At 62.2% G+C, this 20,361-nt stretch overlaps 1 protein-coding gene across 4 annotated transcripts in view; it reads right to left on the bottom strand.

The window, feature by feature from the left end:
- Nucleotides 1-20,361, bottom strand: part of ZC3H3 (zinc finger CCCH-type containing 3) — a 91,913-nt gene that overhangs the window by 42,408 nt on the left and 29,144 nt on the right. For all 4 annotated transcript variants that reach the window (XM_054512422.2, XM_064587766.1, XM_045895776.3 and 1 more), the window contains exon 4: nucleotides 11,970-12,123. In XM_054512422.2, coding sequence (XP_054368397.2) covers nucleotides 11,970-12,123 — 154 coding nt within the window. The remainder of the gene's footprint in view (nucleotides 1-11,969; nucleotides 12,124-20,361) is intronic.

The following is a 20,361-nucleotide window of genomic DNA, read 5'->3' as shown; positions in this document are numbered from 1 at the left end:
GGACGCTCTCTCTCATTCGGTCCTGAAACACCAGCCCTGGCCAATGGGTCTCTTCCTCCGCGAGCCGCTGTGCTGTGACCACTGGCCCCCAGGAGACCACAGCCTGGCCTGTGGTTTTGCTGAGGCAGAGTGGCAGCTCTCACAGGGTCCTGCCCCCCTCAGGGTTTGCCCTCACGGGCGAGGCGCCTGCCTGCCCGGCCCCTTTCCCACTGCGTCCCCCAGTAGGCTGGCCTGAAAGCTGCCTGGCAGGCCTCAGCCACTCAAGCCAACTTCCAAAGGGCAAAGAAGCCATCTGCATGTCACACAGATCAAGACACAGGGCACTAGAACAGGCGAGACAGGCCGGCCCAGGAAAGGGGGAGCGAGCTGGCCAGCATGGCCGCCCAGGGGCAGATGGCCCAGGGCCCGCGCGCGCGCACATCAGGGACAGGAGGTGGCCGGCGAGAGGCGGGCCCATCAGGGCTGGCACAGCGGCAGGGAGGCAGGAAGGCTGCCAGAGGAGCTGGAACCCGCCTCACGGCCACCGTGACGCCCATGTGCACGGAGGCCGGAGAGCCCAGGGTACCCACTTGTCCTGGCTTCCTGGCAAAGAAGGGAACCGTGTTCCTGGAACCCATGGCATCCCAAGGTGCCAGGATGCAGCATCCCACACGAAGAGACAAAGAGCATCAGGCAATGGGAGCAAGACAGGGGTACACATGTCCATGGAGAAACAGGGACAAGGAGAGCAGCAATGGGAAGGACACAGACACGTGTGACAGAGGAAGGGCACAGAGCAGAGACCGAGCAGCCAGAGGCTGGCGGGTCAGAGACACAGCCACAGACATGACGCCAGCAGGGCCAGAGACCTTCCCAGGCCTGCCCACTTGTGGCTCTGGCCCCACCAGGCCTCCTACCCAGCAGCATGGCCTCTGGGACACAGATACCAGGGACCAGCTCCCCATGGGCCCAGAGAGGGAGGTGACCAGGCCAACATGATGGGCAGATCCCAGCCTGAGATGGAGCAAAGGTGGGAGGGGGGCTCTGATGTCTGCCCCCCTCCCTTCCCACAAGGGCCTCAGCATCACGCCTGTCCTGGGGACCCTCTCCTCCCATGCCGTTCACAGACTGAGCCCGGGTGCCACCTCCAAAACGTGGTCTCACCACAAATACTCCGGCCACAATGCCTGTGATCCTAGGCCAGACGCAAGCAGTCCCCACGGCCAGGGAGGAAGCAGTGATACAACACCGTATGGGTGGGGGCGGGGGGCATGTCACAGGGGCCATGTGATCACTAAGGAGGGCAGGCCAGAGGCTCAGACTGACAGGGGGATGGCAATTCAGCCCCATCTGGGCCTCCCACCATGCCAGACACCCGCGCCCGCCCACGCCAACATCCTCCAACTGAGGCCAAGGCCCCCCTCCCCCAGTGCCAGTGCCTGGGAGAGCCAAGGAGGAAGCAGCTGGGAGTGTGGCTGAGGTGCACCCCTGCCATGTGGCATTGTGGTGCCCAGCCAAGGCAGCCTCCCCTGGGGGCTCCACACCCTCACTCCTGACCCTCTCACTGTCCTACACTCATTTCATGGGGCCATCCTAGGGGTGTCCACACAGGTGGGGACAGGATCCTGGACTCAGAGGGACCAGCTGGCCTGTTGCTGGGGTCCTGAGGGCCTGATGCCAGAGGGGGCTTCCATGTGCCACCCAACACTGGGCAGGTGTTTGACCACGAGCGCAGACGACAGGAAGGCAATGGTGCCCGTCTCGGCCTGTGTGCCAGCCAGACCCCAGCACCCAGGGGCCCTCTCCTCACTCCTCAGGGCCCTGTATCCCAGGCCCAGCTCTGCCAGCGAGGGGCTGGGCGCTAGCATCACCCGGAAAAGGCCCGCCTCTTCCAGATGAGGTTCCAGAGGGAGACCAGGGGTCTCTGACGGCGTCCATCGGGGCCAACGGGGCTGTGGCAAGGTTGGTCTCCCTCCCTTACCGTCCATCGAGCGGGCGAGGGGTCAAGGCCCCACGTGCCCAACCAAGCTCTGGCCCCTCCCCACACTCTGCCAAGGAGCTCGGGCAGGTGTTCCGGCCTCAGGAGGACGTGCTCAGCCCTGCTGCCACGAGGCTGCTGACAGCTGAAAGGCCCGCCTGCTTCAAAGAGACGCAGAAATAAATAAATAAGGCAGGCGCGCTTTGAACCGACTTCCAAGTGAAGAGTTGCATCCTTGCTGTCAGGCCCCCACCAGCAGTTTCTGTAGCACCTCCCGAGCAGAAATGCACCTCAGCCCATTTATTAGAATGATGAAGGCAAAGGGACCTACAATTGCACTCCTTCCTTAATGAGCAGCCGAAGAGATCGGTAAGCATAATTTCAGAGGCCAGTAATATTTTATATAATCGCCGAGTGGTTTAAATTGAAAACCCCCAACTGAATCAATATTTACTGCATTGAAACGAAATGAATAGTAATAAGTCACTAAGCTCCCTGTCCTGTTTCATAAAATAAAAAATTATAAAAATGAGCAGAGGCGCAGGGAGGCCATCACATTAACTTTTACGGCACTTGGGGAGCTGTAACCGCCTGTTCTCATAAAATAAAATTCTAAAAAACCTGCCAGAGGAGACCTGCTTCAGCATTGCATGGGGAAGCGGGCGGGGCCCAGGGCCACCCCCACGGGCTCTCACCCAGAACCCTGCCTGGGGCCCACCAGCACGGAGGTCCAGAGGAGCCTCGGCTCCAAGCCGGCAACCACCCTGTCACCCCCAGGCCCACCTCCTGCTCTCATTTCTTGACCTAGCAATGGGACAGGGCGGGTGGTAGCCACTGGGTGTCCCCCACAGGTGGAGGAAAGGCTGTTCTCTGGCCGGGCCAGGGCCGGGGCCGGTGAGGGGCAGATGTGAGTGAGGGTGGAGGAGCGGGTCCGGCAAACGCGCCCTGTCTGAAAGCACAAAGCAGGAGCCTGCGCTGCCCTGCACAGGACCACAGAGGTCTAGGAAGGCCAGGCTTCCCCTCGGGAGCTCCAGGGCCCCCAGGGACACCAAAGCCTACAGGGTTCCTGGGGGCACTTCTGGGACAGGGGCACACAGTGGAGTCCCCTGGGGAGGGGGGTGTCTAAACGCTGCCCTCTGAACAAGGGGCTGAGACCGGCAGCCAGCAGCCGCAGGGGCTGAGCCCCCCAGACTCCTACGCAGGAAACAAGGCCGCATCCAAGCAGGTGACACACACAAGTTCCACGCACTCCTGTGGCTTGAGAATGAAGGACAGACCAACTTAAAAATGGGCCAAGGAGCCCACAGGGCCCTAAGTAAGCCCATGAATGAGTGCTCCGCATCATGGCCAGTCAGGGAAACGTAGATCAAACCATGGCGAGATGCTCCCACACGGAAAATAAGAAAATTAAAAAGACCATAACACCAAGCGCTGTCATGGGGACAGAAAGGGCACCCCCGCTCTGGGGAGAGCTGGACGCGCACCTTCCTGTGCCCCCGCGGCCCCCCTCCTGGACGCACACCAGGCTGAGGACACTGGTCTCCAGAGGGCCAGGCGGGAACAGCAGCCTTAGTCCAGGGTTCTCCAAAGCGGGACTAACACACGTCCACTGAGTGGAGAGCTAATAAACAAGTGTGGGGCAAACCACGAAAGACACTCGGCAATAAAAAGTGAAGTGCTGGCGCACAAGGGCGCGGGAGCCACGGGGCCGACGCCGCGGGAGAGGGAGCACGCTGTTCCACACACGGGACGCTCCAGATCAAGCCCAGCAAGTCCGCGGGGCGGACAGAACAGGCATCCTGGGTGCGGGCTGGTGACGGGGAGAGCACGAGAGCACTCTGGGTGGTGGAGCGTCCTGACCTTAACAGAGGCCGAGCCACACAGGTGCATGCATTCGTCAAAACTCAAAGAGCCGCACGCTTGGCTTCATGCATCTCACTGGATGTAAATTTTACCTAACAAAGCCCTGTAAACAAACGTGGAGCTCTAGTGAGTGCACATACTGAGGATGAGGGACCAGGTGTCCCTGTCAGGGAAGAGTCACAAGTACCCCCTCCCCCCGCCCCAGGAAAGCAGAAGGGAGCAGTGCGTGGAGCTGGAACAGCGTTATCGCAGGCGTTCCAGGGCTCCAACCCAGAGACAGCTGTGTGTGCAGACGCAAAGATTCGGACTCCACAGGGCCTGGAAGCAGAGATGCACAGCCCCCATGGGACTCCCCTTCCACGCACCCCCGTCACCCAGGGCCACAAGGCCCTCGCAGTGGGGGACTGAGAGCAGCTGAGAGCCACCGCACGACCAGGAGCCAGGTTCTGCAGACAGGTGGCTGGCCCCAAGCTGGGGGAGGGAAAGTTCCAGGTGAGCCTGGAAGCCACGAGGGAGCCACGGAGAAAGGGCCCAGGCCACTCAAAGGGGCTTCCACAGGCCGCATGGGACAAACCCCTGAGGGTCAAAATGAATCACAATGAGAACAGATTATAGCCTATTAGATAAAGTAAGAATCTGGAGTCCCCACTGTTAGAAATAACCAAATGAATATACAAAGCAATGGGGGATAAGGGACAGTGGTTCTTGGCAGGACACCCTCCGGCTGATAAAAAAAGGAGAAAGGGTCAGAAATCTCGAAGGGTCTAGAAGGCGTGGGCGAAGCCCAATAAGGAACGCGGTCCTCTGCACAGAGTCGACAGGCCTCTCCACAGACACCTGGAGTGACCAGCCCGGGCCATCAGCCAGGCGCTCAGGCTCCCACCGGCACCAGGCAGCCAGACGCCAGGTCCCCCAGGCCGCAGGGAGGGGGCTGCCCAGCGCTTCCTCGGCATGCCTACTGAAATGGCGAATCTGAATCTCCTCACGCACACGGAGGCCTCTAAGCCCAGGGATGCTGCACGAAGCACCTGGCCCCTGTTCTCCAAATCGTCAGGGTCACGAAAGGGAGCAAGGCTGAGGGCGGACTCCATGGCTGTAAAAGGACGCACCCCCAAACGCCATGGGGGCGCACTGCAGCGGCCAGTAAGGGGCACCAAGTCTCCACCCAAACGGTCGCATACGAACGGAGGGGGAAATGACACAGCAGATGGGGCAAAGTGTAAGTAGTCAGTGAATTTAGGTGAAGAATACAATTTTTGCAACTTTTCTCTACGTACAAAAGTATATCGAAACGAAGGAACCTAAAAAAACTAAATGCAAGAAACTGAGCCAGCCGCCAGCCACAGAGCACATCCGCCTGAGGCAAGCCACAGCCCAGCCATGACCGTCTGCCAGCCTGGCCAGAGACAGATGCACGCTGTGGTCAGCACGGCTCTGGGTGGCCGGATGCCCTGCAGCAAGAGCTGAGCCAGGGTCACCCGCTGCTTGCCCAGCACGGCCGAGTCGAGGCTGCCCAGTGGGCTCTGGGTATCACCAGCCCCTGCAGCCCAAGGCCTAATCAAGCCTCTGCACTTGAACCTGCCTTGCCTGCCGCTCAGGCTTCATGCTGTGAGTGCCATTTCCTCCGCCAGGGGAGACCAGCCCCCTCCCCGGGCCTGGCCACCTCCCGCTCACCAGCGCCAGGCCAGGGCGAGATGCACACCTCCCAGGCGGGCTGGACATGTCAGCACACTGGCTTGGGGACACTTCTGCAAGTGCCTACTCAGGGTCTGTCCCCTACTGGGCCACAACTTCCAGACAGGCAGTGACCTGACCTGGGGCAGCCTCCACAGACCTCAGACTGTGGCCAGAGAAGGAGCCGCTGGAGCCGCTGGCCTGGGGGCCTCCCCCTGTTCTGCCAGGGACTGACCTGTCCTTCAACAGCAGGAACCAGGGAGAGAGAGACCGCTCAAGGACCACCCAGTTAAGAGCCAGGGCCCAAACCGCCCCCTAGTTCTAGCCCGGGTTGCAGGCCATCTCCCACAGCGCGCAGGGCCTAGAACCCCGCTGGTGTGTTTAGGGGCCCCTCGCACCAAGAGTACCACTGTGTAATCAGAGCCCCTGACCAGGTGGGTGGCTCTCACCTCACTCTCCTCACTGCCCTCTGAGGGGACCACGGACACGAGGTGAGGACCAGGGGCCCCCTCGGACCCTGGCAGCAGCTCCCTACCTCACACAGGCCTGGCCATTCCCATCAGTACTAGGAACCCCAGATGTGGATGGTGAAGCCCCCACCCTATCCCTGGCTGGAGAGGGTCAGGGGCGTGGGTTCTCCAGTCACCATCAAGCAGGGGCCCACGGGATGGGCCATTCGTGGGGGTCATGCACACGTAGCCCAGGCAGCCACACATGGGCACACACCCGCGCCTGAGCCAAGCAAGGAAAGCCCCATGCGGGGCAGAGAGCTGTCCCCACAGCACCCGTCAGGGGCTCCTTCGGAAAAAGCGCTCTCCCTTCCACGGGCAGCCAGCTGGGCAGAACCCCAGAAGCATCCAGGCCAGGCCTTCCCTGCATCTGACAGGAAACCAGGACAGCCCCGACGGCCCGCCGCACAGAGCAGGCCAGGCCTGGAGGGGGCATCCCACACCCAGACCTCAGCTGGCCCTCATGTGAAAGCAGCCAGACAGCTCTCTTCACTTGAAGTGGACACTTTCGTTTGTGACAGAACCAATTCAAAATCTTACTGCGTTGGCCACGGTCACTCAGCACGTTTGTGGACAGTGGAAGCTGTGCCTGGCGGCACCCTTCTCAGGCTGCTGGGACAGAGGCTGCCCTCACAGGGCAGCTGGGGGCACGGGGTAGGTGGAGTCGGGCACGGTGAATGGCTTCCCAGGCTCCATGTCAGAGGGAAGGCCGGGGGCAGGCGGGCACCCCAAGGAACATGCCAGCCAGGTCAAGATCAAGGTCGGCCACGGCACATGCCCTGGGCCCGAACAAAGCGGTCACAGCCTGGGAAGGGGGTTTGCCAGGCAGAAGGGCTGCAGCCCCCCTGATGGATCGCCACACCCCCGCCAGCCCCGTTGGCAGGGCTCCAGGCCCCAACTTCACCACCCTCCCCCGAGCAAGACATTCTGGGCCCCTCCCCAGGCCCCCGTGAAAGGCGCTCACAGCCCGGCCCACACCGACCATAGCTGCCCCACCCCTAGAGTGGCCTTCTCTGGGCGTCCTGAGCCCCCGTCTACCCTTCCCAGCACTGACCACCCCATGGAGGTACCTGCTTCACTTAACTGCTTGCCTCCCGCTGGGAGGGGAGCGCTGTGGGCAAAGCGGTTACCTGGCACAGGATGATGGCACCCCTGTCTTTCGGGGAGCCCCACCGCCTAGCACCAGGCTCTCTACTAGCCCCACAGGTCCTGGCCTGGGCTGAGCAGGAGGGGCCCATGTGTTCACCATCAAGCAGGGCCCTCGCCAGACACAGAGCAGGACCTGGGGTGTGGTCGTGACATGGGGGGGCACCCCCCCACGTGAGGGCTCACCCAGAGCTCCTCTCACTGCCACAGCCTTCAGGGCGGGGCAGGAGGCTGCGGGAGCCCCAGTTCCATTGGCCTGGTCAGGGCAGGTCTGGGGATGAGCAGGCACTCCCCGAACAGATCATATGTTGTGCCCCCCCAATTCCTCTGTTGAAACCCTAACCCCAGTGGGATGGTGTCTGGAGGTGGGCATCCGGCAAGGGCTCAGGGTTAGACAGCACGAGGATGAGGTCCCCACGATGGGACTGGTGCCCCACAAAAAGAGGAGAGACACCGGAGCACTGTCTCTGCTGCGTGAGGATGCGGTGAGAAAGCAGCTCTCCGTGGCCTGGACCCTGACCTGACGCCCAGCCTCCAGAACGGAGAGGATACACGTCTGTTGCTCAAGTGTGCCAGGCTTCAAGAGCCGTGCCCAATAACCCAGTCTCGGGGCAGATGGATGGCAGAGGGGGGCCGCGGCTGGCTCACGATGCCCTGGGGGTGGGTGTGAGGGGGGCATGGGGGACCCCACGGCCACCCCCAAGGGGATGCTGCCCATCCTCAGGCTGAATTCCTCTTTAATGAGATGTCACTTCGGAAAAACATTTCAGAGCCTTCAAAATCGTAGCCCAAACCTCGTCAAACCACCCGGAGATTACTTAAGATTTACCGCACAGACACAAAAATAAAATAAAATAAAGTAAGGCAGCCCTGCGCGCGGCAGGCCCTGTGACAGCACCATTTGTAGTCGGGACGGAGCGGCCTCCAGACTCATCTGCTTAAGCACAGCAGCTCCTGTTTACTCCGCGCTTTCATGTCAAATGAATTTGGAAAGAGAAAAAAAGTGACAGGCAGTTTAGGGATATAAGTCACATTTCAGCTTCAGTTCAGATTAATGACCTTGCTGGAAGCTGCCACCGAGGGCAAAGGCAAATCCAAGATCTGAGAACAAAACATTAAATCTTTGCTCAGCGTGAGCCTCAGCCCTCTGGGGCGCTCGCAGGACCCTCTGCCGCCCCCCACTGCACCCCACACCCCAGGGCTGGTTCTGGGCACCAGTGGTACGAGGTCCTAGGGGCCCAGCCCGGCCTCCAGTGGGTCCTGAACCGATGCGGCCCACGGCCTCTAGGGCCATCAGCCACTGCCCCTGCGTCCAGACAGCCCGACGTCAGGAGCCTGCCCGCCAGGAGGTGGCAGTTGGCACCGCAGACAGAGCCCCCGCATGCAGTTAAGAATCCTTGCCAGCAGGGGCCTGCTTTTCCCCTGGTCCCACCCTCCGGGGACAAGGGTGGCCGTTGCCCTGCTACCTCCACAGTCATTCTAATGCCAGGCCCCTTGTGGCGCAGGACTGAGCGTGGCAATCCCCCAACAACAGTGAGGGCTGTCATCCCTGGGACCGGGGCGGGGACTCGCCAAGGCCACTGGCCATTAGCTGCAGGGCGGTGCTGAGCCAGGCTCCAACCCGGCCCTGCTCCGGAGGCCGGGCTGCAGCGAGGCTGAGAGTTCTGCCCCCTGGCCTTCCTGCTTGCCCAGGGTCACTGGCGCTCCGCAGGCTCCCCCAGGAAGGCAGCGCTTCCACGCACACACCGCTTCCTCCCTACAGTGCGTGTCTGCAGGAGAGTGCGACCCGGGGCCACCCCATGCCAACGCTGGCACTCTCGGCCTTATTTCCCACCTGTGTTTACCGGCCCCCAACACTGCCAACTGAAGCTTCTAGGGCTGTTGGGGTCTGTCTGCTGCACCCCCCAAGGGTGTACCCCTCTGAGGTGGTTACCAATCAGGAGGTCCAAGGAGGGCTCACGGTCCCTGGGCTCAGGCCGGCTACCTGGCAAGAAGCCCTTTCTCACCACTGCGGCCCTGATCCCATGCTGGCCTGGGCCCAGCCAGTCACCAGCCCAAACCCTCCTTCTGCCTAGGGAAAAGTTGAAGAACCTGCAGATGCACAGGGCAGAGGTCAAGGCCACAGCCAAGGCCAGTCGGCCAGAGCCTCCGTGGGGCCTGCTGACCACACTGAGGCAGCCCCCAGCTCTGACACAGCTGAAGGCAGCAGGTGGGTGGGCACCAGACTGGCCGCCGGCCCCGGAGACAGGCCCTTTCTGCTGCCTCGACAAGCCAAGCCCAGGCGTGCGCAGCCAAGAGAGAGGCCAGGCAGCCGCAGGCGGCCGCTCTGCTGAGAAGGCAGCCCCCCAGGGCCCAGCTGACCTTGGGCAAAGGAAGCCCAGCCCGCCAGCAAACACACTTCCCAGGACCCGAGTCACTCGGGCCTCAGCACCCACCACACCCTACCCTGTAGGCCCACCAAGCCCAGCGCCTGGTCCCCCAAGAATCCAGGGCTCTATGCTCAGCTATGTCCTAGATGCCTGGGGTAAAAGGGTCAGGGCAGACGGAGACCCCGCTGAGCAAAGCCTCCACACATGGCCGCGGCTGACGTGCGGGCATCCTGGGGGGGGGTTCAGCTGTGTCTGCATGCACGGGAAGGTTCTAAGGCCGACAGCACCCAGGAACCTGGCCCAAGCCTACAGCCATCGAGCACAAGCCAGTGCTATGGGACCTGAGCCGTCTGGCACCCAGCACGGCCTGGGAGAGTGCTGCACACAGCCCCCCAGGGCAGCGCCCTAACTACTCCCACCCGCCAGACCCCCAGGTGGGCCCCCGTGCCAGGACACCCAGACAGCCACGGCCCTCCCTGCAAGGCAGAGGCCTAAGCACCGTCTTCACCAGGATGAGGAGCTTGTGGGGAATAGCAGCCGTATAGGGTTGGCAGCTGGATCTGGGCCCGTCCACTCTCAGTCCGTTCTCAGCCTGGCCCGTAGCATCCACAGCCCCAGGCTGGCCTCCCCTCACAGCCCACCCCATCCCCCTGACCCGAGGTCAGACCTCGCATGCCTGCCCACATGGCTCTCTCGGTCCCCACCTGCTCCCCAACTCCCACACTGAGGTGAAGGCATATTCCCCGTCCTGCTGCTGACTGGGTAGTTCTCCACCTAATGGGCTTGACGTTCCGGCTGGTTATCAGGTGGCTACTGCTTAGGGGGCACAGCCAGCCACCCGCCTCCCCAGGAGCCCTCACCCCACGGGGCCTGGCTCCCGCGTCTGCTCGGTGACCCCCGCAGGGCCTAGCAAGCTCAGCACTGGCCCAGCTGAACCCAAACCCAGGGCTTCCTTGGCAAAAAGCTACCCCCCCCCAGCCACACCCCTGGGGAGAGGCAGGGCCTTGCCGGGGCTGGACGTGGGGCCGGAATGCGGACTGCAGGAGGGGAGGCAGAAGCAAGAATCAATAAATCTGAACCTCATTCACGATGATCTGGGGCTCTTATTAAGTAAATTAATTTAAGTTAATTTAGCTCGATCATGACTCCCGATCACAGTGATTTAGTGAGGGGGAAATTGCATTAGGAAAGGCCATGCTCACTAGATAGGAGAACGGAAAAAATTAGACCCACTTAGCAGTGTGAATTAATATGGAAATAGCAGGTGTAAATTTAACCTTATCGAGAGAGTGAAAATTATCTTCATAAATTTGTAGAAATAGCCCCCAAGATACTTATAAATCTATTTAAAACAAAAATATTACAAAAAGTGCAGTAAAATTAATTTAAAATATACTTCCAGCTATTGCCTCCAGAAAAATCAGCAGCAGGGCCAAGTTTAGTGCCACCTCGTGGTAAGGGAGGAGGGCAGTGCTGGGGTGGGCTAGTCGCCCAGTGCACGGGCCGTGGGCCAGCGGCCGGCACCTCCTTTACGGCCCCAGAGCCCGGCAGCCACTGTCGGCAGGGGGCTCATGCTGGGCTAGCAGGATGGCCCTGCCCAGGACTAGAGGTGGTCCAGCCCCTGGAGCACAATGATCCCTTGCTTCACAGCCTCTGGTCAGAAGTTATGTGTCCTAGAGTGCCCACTGCAGCCAAGCGAAGGCCCACGTTCGAAGGAGCTCCCACACCGCTCCCCCAGGAAGGAGGCTCCCAGAGGGAGGCCAGGGGGCAGAGGGAGGGGGTCTGCCACTGCCTGGTTCCCACCTACCCGCCAGAGCTGTCACCCCTTCCCCCACCTCATCAAAGGAAGGGGCCACACCCCATGCTGGGCCTCCTGAGGCCCCAAGGCTGAGCAGGCTCACGAGAGGGGCCCCCAGCTTCAGTCCCCTAAAGCTGCTGCCCCAACTAGCCCTCCCACTCTGGGCCCGGGGCACCCAGGAAGAAGGGGGAGCTGCCCCCACCCTGCACGCTGTCAGCCAGAAGCAGCCTGCAGTAAGGCTGCAGCGCTGGGGGTGCAGGCGGGACCAGTGTGGGGGTGGCATGGAGAGGGCCATAGCCTCCTCTCCTGCCCCGAACAATCAGTATGTCACCGCTTCCAGAGGGCTGCTCACAGCCCAGACTCTGACCAGAAGTTTCTCCATGAAGGACGCCCAGGTGCAGCCTCAACGGTCTGGACAGTGGTGCCCCCTCGGCCGTCCCCTGCCAGCTAACAGCTTCCTGACAGCGGTGGGGGGCACACATGTCTGTGCACGCGGCCCACACAGGCTGGCCGTACGTCTGATGCAGAGACTGATGAATGGAAAAAATGAGCCCGTTCCTCAGCCAACAAACCGTGGACCCGGCACTTCCGAGCGGCAAGCTCAGCCCCCAACAGGCCCCGGGCCCGTGGCAGCCTGGAGGAGGGCCTCCTACCTGGACAGGGAGAGCCGCCGTGCCCGCCAGGAGGGCAGGGACAGGGGTAACTGGGGGGCGTTGAGAGGAGATACTGGGGTCTTCTTGACGATGCGGTAGCGGGTCTTGATCACTTTGCTGGTGGGAGGGGTCCGCGGGGTGTGCAGACTGGACACTGCGGAGAAAACCCACACAGATGTGATCAGTGGAGGTCAGCAGGGCCTCCTCTCGCCTCCCCCAGGCCCTCCGCCTGTGGCACACACACGTCCCCAGGGCTGCAGGAGAGCTGGGCCCAGGCATGGAGTCCTGAGACGCAGGGCAGTGGGCACACGCATGGCACCGGGGACGCGCAGTGACGGGGGCAGGGCAAGCAGCAGCCAAGCCTCCGCGGGCCAGCCGACGAGGGCAGCTGGAGCCCCTCAGCAGGCAGCACCGAAGCCCCCAGACTCGGGGCTGGCCCCAGTCTCCAGCGCTTCCCGTGGGCAGTGAGGAGGGGACCTCGGGCGGGTCCGGGAGGCCAGGGGTGCAGAGTGCTCACCTCCCTCGCTGGACAGCCCCCCCAACAAGCCCACGCAGATTTATGTATCTAATCACCACTGTTTTCATAACATCTTGCAGGGTGATGAATGCCACAGCTTTTCTTCTTGCTGAATGTTTCATGCAATTAACAGGAATCTGTTTTGCCCGAGTTCCCTTCCACTTGATAGCCGGCAATTTCTCCACAGCTTCAAGGAATGTACCTAATTGCCCGGCTCTCATAATATACAGCTCTAAGTGCCCAGATAATTAAAGCGAGTGCGGCGTGGGACGCAGGCGCTAAAGCCTCATGACCCACCCCACGGCCAGCAGCCTCTCCGGAAGCTCCCCTCTCGGACAGGCGCTGGGACCCAGGCTCCCAACCTGCCTGCAGAGCACCCGGGAGCTCCCCTTGGAAGGGAGGTTGCCAGCAGGTCCCCAGCAGTGGGTGGTTCCCCAGGGCCCCCACCACAGAGACGCCCTCACGAGGAACTGACCCAGACACCACAGCCAGGCGGCCGGGCCGTGGGTGCCAGACGAGGCCACCAGGAAAACGCACGCGGTCTCGCTGCTGGAGTGCCAGCACCCGGGTGGGCCCACGACCCTTTGGACCAAGTGTGCCCGGGGTCCAGAATGGCCCAGGCATGCGGAGGCCCCAAACCCACAGACCCGCTGCTGACTCTGCCTAGTGCCGGCCACTCCGCTCCTCTGACAGCATGGGCCGTGACCTCCGCCTGCTCCCCGGGCCCCAAGGATGCACCCTCCCAGCACCCACAAATCCCAACCCGGACTGGGAACCTCCCTATTACCCGCCCACAAGGAGCTGTTACGGGTCTACAGACAGCACCTAAAAATCTTCCTCCGGAGCCCTAGACCCAAAAGACCTCTCGCCCACAGCCAGGCCCCTGAATCAGCACCTTGGCCCACAGACCCCCCCTCTCAGGCTTGTCCAGCCCGCCAGAACCCACTGCACCCCGGGGAACACCTGGCCAGGAGCAAACAGGGCGAGCCTACCCTGTAGGCACCACACCTGCACAGCAAGGAAGTGGCTGGTAACTGGCACCGTGCCTCCTGGTCCAGATGTCAGAAGAGCCCCTCCTTCAGGTGTCCCCCCACCCTCTGCCAGGGCTCCCATCCACCCACATGGCAAGGCTGGGACACAGCGTGGTTCGGAGCCCTCCTGAGTGCCCCCAGACCAGAGGGCCTAGCCCTGCTGCCAGACCAAGGAGGATGTGGAGGTCCCGTGCGCCTGCAAGGGGGTGGACGTGGAGCGTCAAGGCCCACAGAGTGCCAGGAGCAGGGCAGAACTCCGGCCCCCGGACCGGAGGCAGGGACCCACAGCAGCCGCCCACCACAGGGAGCCACGACACATGCAGGTGAGGCCGGGCCAGACCCCCAGCAACAGGAGAGGTCCCCCTCCCCCACTTGTCTGTCTCTCCTTCATTCTCCCTCCCTCCAAAAGCAGCAGCTCTGGGGAGTCAGGGAGAAAAAAGCAGCTCAGCAAACGCAAAGGGCGACATGGCATCACCGGGGACACCTGGTCTTGCTGAGCGATCAAACTGAGCAGATCTTTAGCTCTGGGCACCCCACACACACTTGGGACATAGGGCAGAGCCCAGCATACAGTGGGGCATCAGTAGATAAATGTTTGCGGAATTGAATTTTCAAAGTCTTACAAGCAAGGATAGACCAAAGAAAATCAATAACAGCTTGTTCCAACTAAGAGACTGCCTTTAAGTCATCCAAGCCCCCAGCTAAGCTCACCGCCTCCCTGCTCCTGCAGCCCTGGCATCTGGACAGCACACCTGCCTGCAGACCCCGACTGCGGCTCAAGGGCCTCCCAGGGCAGCCACCACCTGCCGCTCCAGGATGTAGGTGCCCCGCCCCCCCCCCCCCGAGCCCCACAAGCCTGGCTCTGCAGCCAGATTCCTGCTTGGGGGCACGGCTGTCTCACCACCCTCATCCTCTTCCTCCTGAGCACAGGGAACCCTGAGCCTGGCCCAGCTCTGCTCCCCTCTTCCAAATGCACAACACTACCACCTCCTCCAGGAAGCCCCCAGCCCCCATGCCCAAGGGCCTGGACTCTGCATTCAAGTTAACAGGCTGCGGTACTTTTTTTTTTTTTTTTTAAGATTTTATTTATTTATTTGACAGAGACAGAGACAGCGAGAGCAGGAACACAGCAGGGGCAGAGGCAGAGGGAGAAGCAGGCTTCCCGCGGAGCAGGGAGCCCGATGCGGGGCTCGATCCCAGGACTCTGGGATCACGACCTGAGCCGAAGGCAGCCGCTTAATGACTGAGCCCCCCAGGCGCCCCAGGCTGCGGTACTTATAATACATTCCTGCACAGGGCGCCTGGGGGGCTCAGTCGTTAAGCGGCTGCCTTCGGCTCAGGTCGTGATCCCAGAGTCCTGGGATCGAGCCCCGCATCGGGCTCCCTGCTCCGCGGGAAGCCTGCTTCTCCCTCTGCCTCTGCCCCTGCTTCTCTGCCTACTTGTGCTCTCTATCAAATAAATAAATAAAATCTTCAAAAAAAAAATACATTCCTGCCCAGTGCAGGCCTACCGTGAAGTCAATTTTTTGCTTAACTTACTGCATTTTACTTGTTAGTGCCCAATTACCATTTCTAGGAAAACACAGAGTAATAAAGCAGACCTCTCACAAGGCCGACTAGCATCAGTTCCTTCACATTGGCCTCTGTTCGGCCGCCACCCCCGTGGTCCCGAGAAGCGGAAGGGGGAGGGGAGGGCACAGCAGCCCACACCCTGCCCCCACAGTGGCCTGCACGCCACTCCTGGTCCCTGTCTCTCCTCGACAGGCAGTGTGGACACAGGCAGTGGAAGTGCTCATGACAGTGACCCCAGGGAGACCTGTCCGGGGCATCCCTGCCAAGGGCAGAGACAGAGACGGGCGGTGGGCCCCCACGGCCAACAGGTGCAGGGGGACCAAGGAGCCGGGACAGGAGGGAGCGAGGGCCCTGCTCCAGCGCGGAGGTGGAGCGGCTGGCATGGGCAGGCCGAGAGGCGCCGTCCCCACAGTGCAGGCACCCAGGCCTCGCCCCGACCCTGAGGCTCGGAAGGCTGCCCCAGCACAGCCCGCCACCCCTCCCGGCTGGCGGACGGCCTGTGTGGATAATCACATTATTGAGATAGGATGTGGGTTTAATTCCCTTCATTACAGACTCCCAGGGTTGTAATTTTTTTTCTCCACATGATGTATTCCCTGTGGCACATTTCACTCAAATCAAACCCTTCGCGCCTTTATTGCCAACGAGGCCCGGGCGCCGTGTTATCAGGCCCACACACACAGCCCTCTCCGCCCTGCCGTGCAGAGGTCACTTCTAATGACTAATCGATCTCATTAGCTTTCCTAATTAAAAACTTTACTACCGCAATGGAAGACAAACTACAAAAAAACTGCTGGCATCATGTTTGAGTGGGATATGAGCCCATCTATCAGCAGAGCCCGCGCGCCTGCAGTCGGCCCAGGGGCCAGCCGCCCCACGTTCCCAGGCTCAGGGGCCCTGCGCGGGGTAGGGGGGCACACATACAAGCAGGCCTGCTGTCAGGGAGGGAGGCCACTGAGGCCCAGAGCGCCTGGGACCCGTCCGGTGGCCGAGCCCCGTGTGTACCGCCCTCTGTGATCCAGCTTGTGATCCAGCTGCGGAAGCACGCAGCCCGCCAGCCCCTGGCCAGCGCCTCCCAGGGCCGCCAGGCACTGGGCGGACGGCAGAGAAGGGAGGGCCACGGCAATCGGCAGCAATCGTCTGCAGCAAGCCCCGGCCCCAGCTCACCCAGCCCCCCTCCTCGGACAAGCCACCACAGATGGCAGAGCCCATCAGACGGAGGTCACGGCTCGCTCGCTCTCTGTTAGCGCAGAGCAGGAGTTGAGATGGAGTTCAGATTTTTATGGAACTTCAAAGGGCAATAACTGGGTAGAAAATGAGCTGCTAATTTCACAACTGTTTAATGAATAAGAAGATAAAGACCTGCCTGAAGATGCGACTAGCAGGGGAGGGAGTGTCCAAAACGGGCCCGGCCAACCCAGGCCCACGTGAGTGTCCCCTGTAGTATGTGGCTGTCCATGTCTGGCTCCCCTGGGAAAGGCCTGCTGGGGAGGGGCAGGGACCACGTGTCCCAGGCCCCACAGCTTCCTGCCCCCCGCCTCCAGCAACGGGCCACAGATGGGAGCTCCAGAGCCCAGAAGCAGGCCAACTGAGCCACAGGCTGAGGGCGCTGTAAGAAGGTGGCAGATCAGTCCACAGCTGGGCTTCCCACCCCGTTCCAGAAGGCCCTCCCCTGAGCCTTCGAGGACCAGGCCGCGTGAGGAGGCAGCTGGGGTGCTGCTGGCTGAGGCACAGCCCAAAAGCTCGGCCGCCTCTGGCCCTTCATCCCAGCTGGGGACGGGACCGCCGAGCAGAAAGCCAGTGACCGACACTCGGGCACGGGGTTCACCGGAATCAGCCATACGGGACACCCAGGCTAGCAGAGCAGGGCTGCACAGACCCGTGTACGGAGCATGCGATCTGCCTACGAACCAAGCTATGCTCCGGAAGGAGGGGCACCTCTCGGGGCCACGGCAGGGTGGCGGGAGAGAGAGACCCCTGACTGAGGATGGGGAGCCAGGCTGCTGGGGACGCCGAGCCAGAAGGGCCTTCCACTGGCCCCAGCTCCCTGGTGCACAGTCCGCTGAGACCCCCCTCCCTGTGCGTACCGCCTGGTCTGCCCTCCACAAGGGCAACGCTGACACGCGGCCCAGGCCCTTCGCTGGCTGAAGACCGTTCTAAAAGGCCGCATCGTGGCTCAGCGTCTCAGAAGCCACACCGATCGCTCTTCTGCCGCATAAACCATCCTCCACTCCAGTCGGCTCAGGTCACAGCTGGCCTGTCCATGTGTCATCAGCCGGCAGTGCCCCCACCGCCCGCAGCCCCTCACTGGGATGGGCACAGGGGCCCCTACCTGACCAGGACCCATGGGTGCCAATTACAGGCAACCTCCATACGCCCAAACTCGCTCTTCCGTGGTCTGAAAGGTCTTTCTTCCACGGCAGTTTTGGATGAGGTGCAACTTTGGCCCAGCCCAGGATCTGGCCCTGGTGTCCTCAACCCTGGGAGAGGGACAGGGAGTTCTGGCATAAGGCAGACGAGAGGGGACAGAGCAGGCAGGGTGTCGAGCCCCGGGAACCAGCCCAGGCCCCTCCTTGGCAAAGATGCGAGACGGCACCTGGCAGGGGGGCTGCTGGTCCACCCCGGAGAGAGGCCAGGAGGCCCCTGCGAGTGCCCGGGAAGCTGAAAGCCAACGGGGTGGGGCACACCCACAGCCTTCCCCCACCCCCAAGGTCTCTTCCTTGGGCACTGTCCCTCAGTGCCCACAGCCTTCGGGGCGGGCCCTGGCCATAATCCTGTTCTCCAGCAAGAGCAAGACTCTCAGATCAGCTGCCTGCTTACAGCTGTGACTGCACCGGATGGTGATCAGTGTGCAAAGGGGTGCACACCACAGGCGGGACCCATAGGAAGCACCCCCAGCAGTGACACCGCCGGCCTGGGAGGAGGAGGAGGGGCCTGAGCGGGGTCCAAAGAGAGCGGACAACATGGCCACAGGCTCCAGGCAGTGCTCCGGCTTCTGGCAGAAGAGGGGAGGTGGACTGGGGGGCTACTGGGAACCCAGGGAGGAGTTGGCTAGCATGGGGTCTGGGCCCACCCTGCATTGCCTCAAGGTTGGCAAAAGGCTCATACCTGTGGCCAAGGCCTCACCCTGCTCCCAGACTCTGTGCCACCCCAGGGACAGTGACAGGGATGGACGGGGGGCCAGGTGGGGCCAAGCAGGACAGGTGGGTCCAGACAGTGGGTGGGCAACAAGGAGCCCACAGAGCCTGAGCTGGGGAAGGGTCTCCAGAGAGCCAGTGGGGGGACTGAGCCCAGGCAGGCTCCGGGCACCTGGCTCAAGATGCATCACCCCGCCCTCCGGGGCCCTTACCTTCCCACCCTTATTTGACGGGGGATGGGGCAGAGGCAGGTGCAGGTCAGCCCAGACGCCCCTGGTCTTCTCGGCGGCAGGAGGTGCCCCGGTGTCCACTTTCCCCCTGGCCACAGGCAGGCCGCACAATGGGCACGAACCCGTGTGCCAGAGCAACCGGGCAGGACCCCGGCGGGGCTGGGACTCGGTCGGGCAGCCCCTCCCAACAATGGCGGGGTTGCACTCTTGGGAAACAGCTGCACAAACACCAACAGAAGAGGAAGCACACATTTCTGAGAAGCCTTCAACAGGGAGTGCTGTTCTCACATCTGAAACCCTCTGTGCATCTGAGGGGTTGCAGAGCCTCGAGCCTGGCAGGACGGCCGTGCCCACCACGAGAACCAGAGCAAAAGCCGGCAGGAGGTTCTGTCTGCCCCGGGGCGGGGAGGCTCTGCCAGGAGGAGCACAGTTGCCTGCACCTCTCGGCCGCGGGTTAGGACCCGGAGCACCTCCTGGGAAGCGCGGCAGCCCAGGCAGCACCTCTAGTCACAGCGAGGCCCGGCCCAGCTGAAGGGCTGTCAGAGTAAACAGTGAGGTGTGCCTGCCCCTCTAGACACTGCCCATCCACCAGGGCATTTCTGGAAGTGGACCTCATCTGAGCTGTCCCCTCGGTTACCCCCATGGTCCTGGAGATGGTGACACCAGAGCTGCAATTCGGGGTGAAAAGGGCCTGAGACTCCTCGGAGGCCACGAGCAAAGGCTCTGTGGATGCCATTGCAGGAAGCAACCAGAAGAAAGGCCCTGTGGGGTGCAGGCTCTGGTACCTGGGTGCCGGGCAGGGGGTTCCCAGGATCGCCCTCCCACTCCCCAGCCCACTGAGGCTCAGGCCAGTTTCTGCCTGGTCTCTCAGGAGCTGCCAAGGGAGAGCTGGCCTGGGGGCGGCCTCAGCAACTCTGCACCCCACTCTCTGCAGCATGCCATCCAGCCCGGCCCACTCTGCCCTTGGCACCGGGGCGTGTGCACCATGTGTTGTCATTTCCCGCTCACGTGGCCTGGCTGCCAGCGCCCCCAGACGCACCAGGGCCCTCACACAACCCCAGACCCTTCAGTTCTGCACTTAGCCAGGATGAATGTGTCCAGACAGGGCTGGGGGCCTCAGATGGCCCCCCGTCTCCGTGCTACTGGGAGGTTAGCAGCTAGAAGGGGATCCTGGGGAAGGACACCAACAGCCCAGTCTCTACTGACGCTGGTGAGGTGGGGGCACAGCCCACACCACCTGCCCCTGGCTTGGGGCGAGCAGCAAGGTTCTGCCAGGACCCTGACTGACAGCCTGGCCGTCTCTGCCCCCAGGCTGGGCTGCCCCTCTCCCCCCCCCGTCCCCCAGCCCTACCACAAGGCAAAGATTCAGCAAAGGGCCCCAGGCAACTGCATGGGCAGCTCGACCCCAGGAAGCCCGCTGGGCTCTTCTGCAGACCAGGGTACTCAGCCATGGGCAGAACCCACCCAGTTGGGTCCCACTCAGGGAGACCACTGCTGCGAGACAAGGTCGACGTGGCGCCCACAGAGCAGGGCAGGCTCTGGTGACAAGAGCGGGAGGCGGGAGCTATGCTTAGCTCGCGTCAGAGGGACAGCCTGCTGGGCAGCCAACCTTCCAGAAAGAAAACACGGCCCGCGCTCACCACATGGCTCTCCACCCGGCCTGGGCTCACCCTGCCCGACTTGTGGCCAGCTCCCGAGGAAGCTGTGTGCTGACGAGGCCAGGCCGACAGAGCAACCCCCAAGGGAAGCTCCCCAGAGTTCTCAGCTGGGTGCGCAGCAGACAGGGAAGGCCTCCCAGCCCTGAGGGTCCAAGCTTTGTCCAGGGGTCCCCCGGACAGGTGCTGGGCAGGTGACAGCAGCACCCTCCATACGTCTCTCTGCCCCGGAGGTGAGCTGTACGGCACC

Source organism: Mirounga angustirostris, unplaced genomic scaffold, assembly GCF_029215605.1.
Source record: "Mirounga angustirostris isolate CCGP_5_RB_7025 unplaced genomic scaffold, mMirAng1.0.hap1 SCAF_4, whole genome shotgun sequence".
Lineage (NCBI taxonomy): Eukaryota > Metazoa > Chordata > Mammalia > Carnivora > Phocidae > Mirounga > Mirounga angustirostris.
This window is presented reverse-complemented; position numbering and strand designations above follow the sequence as displayed.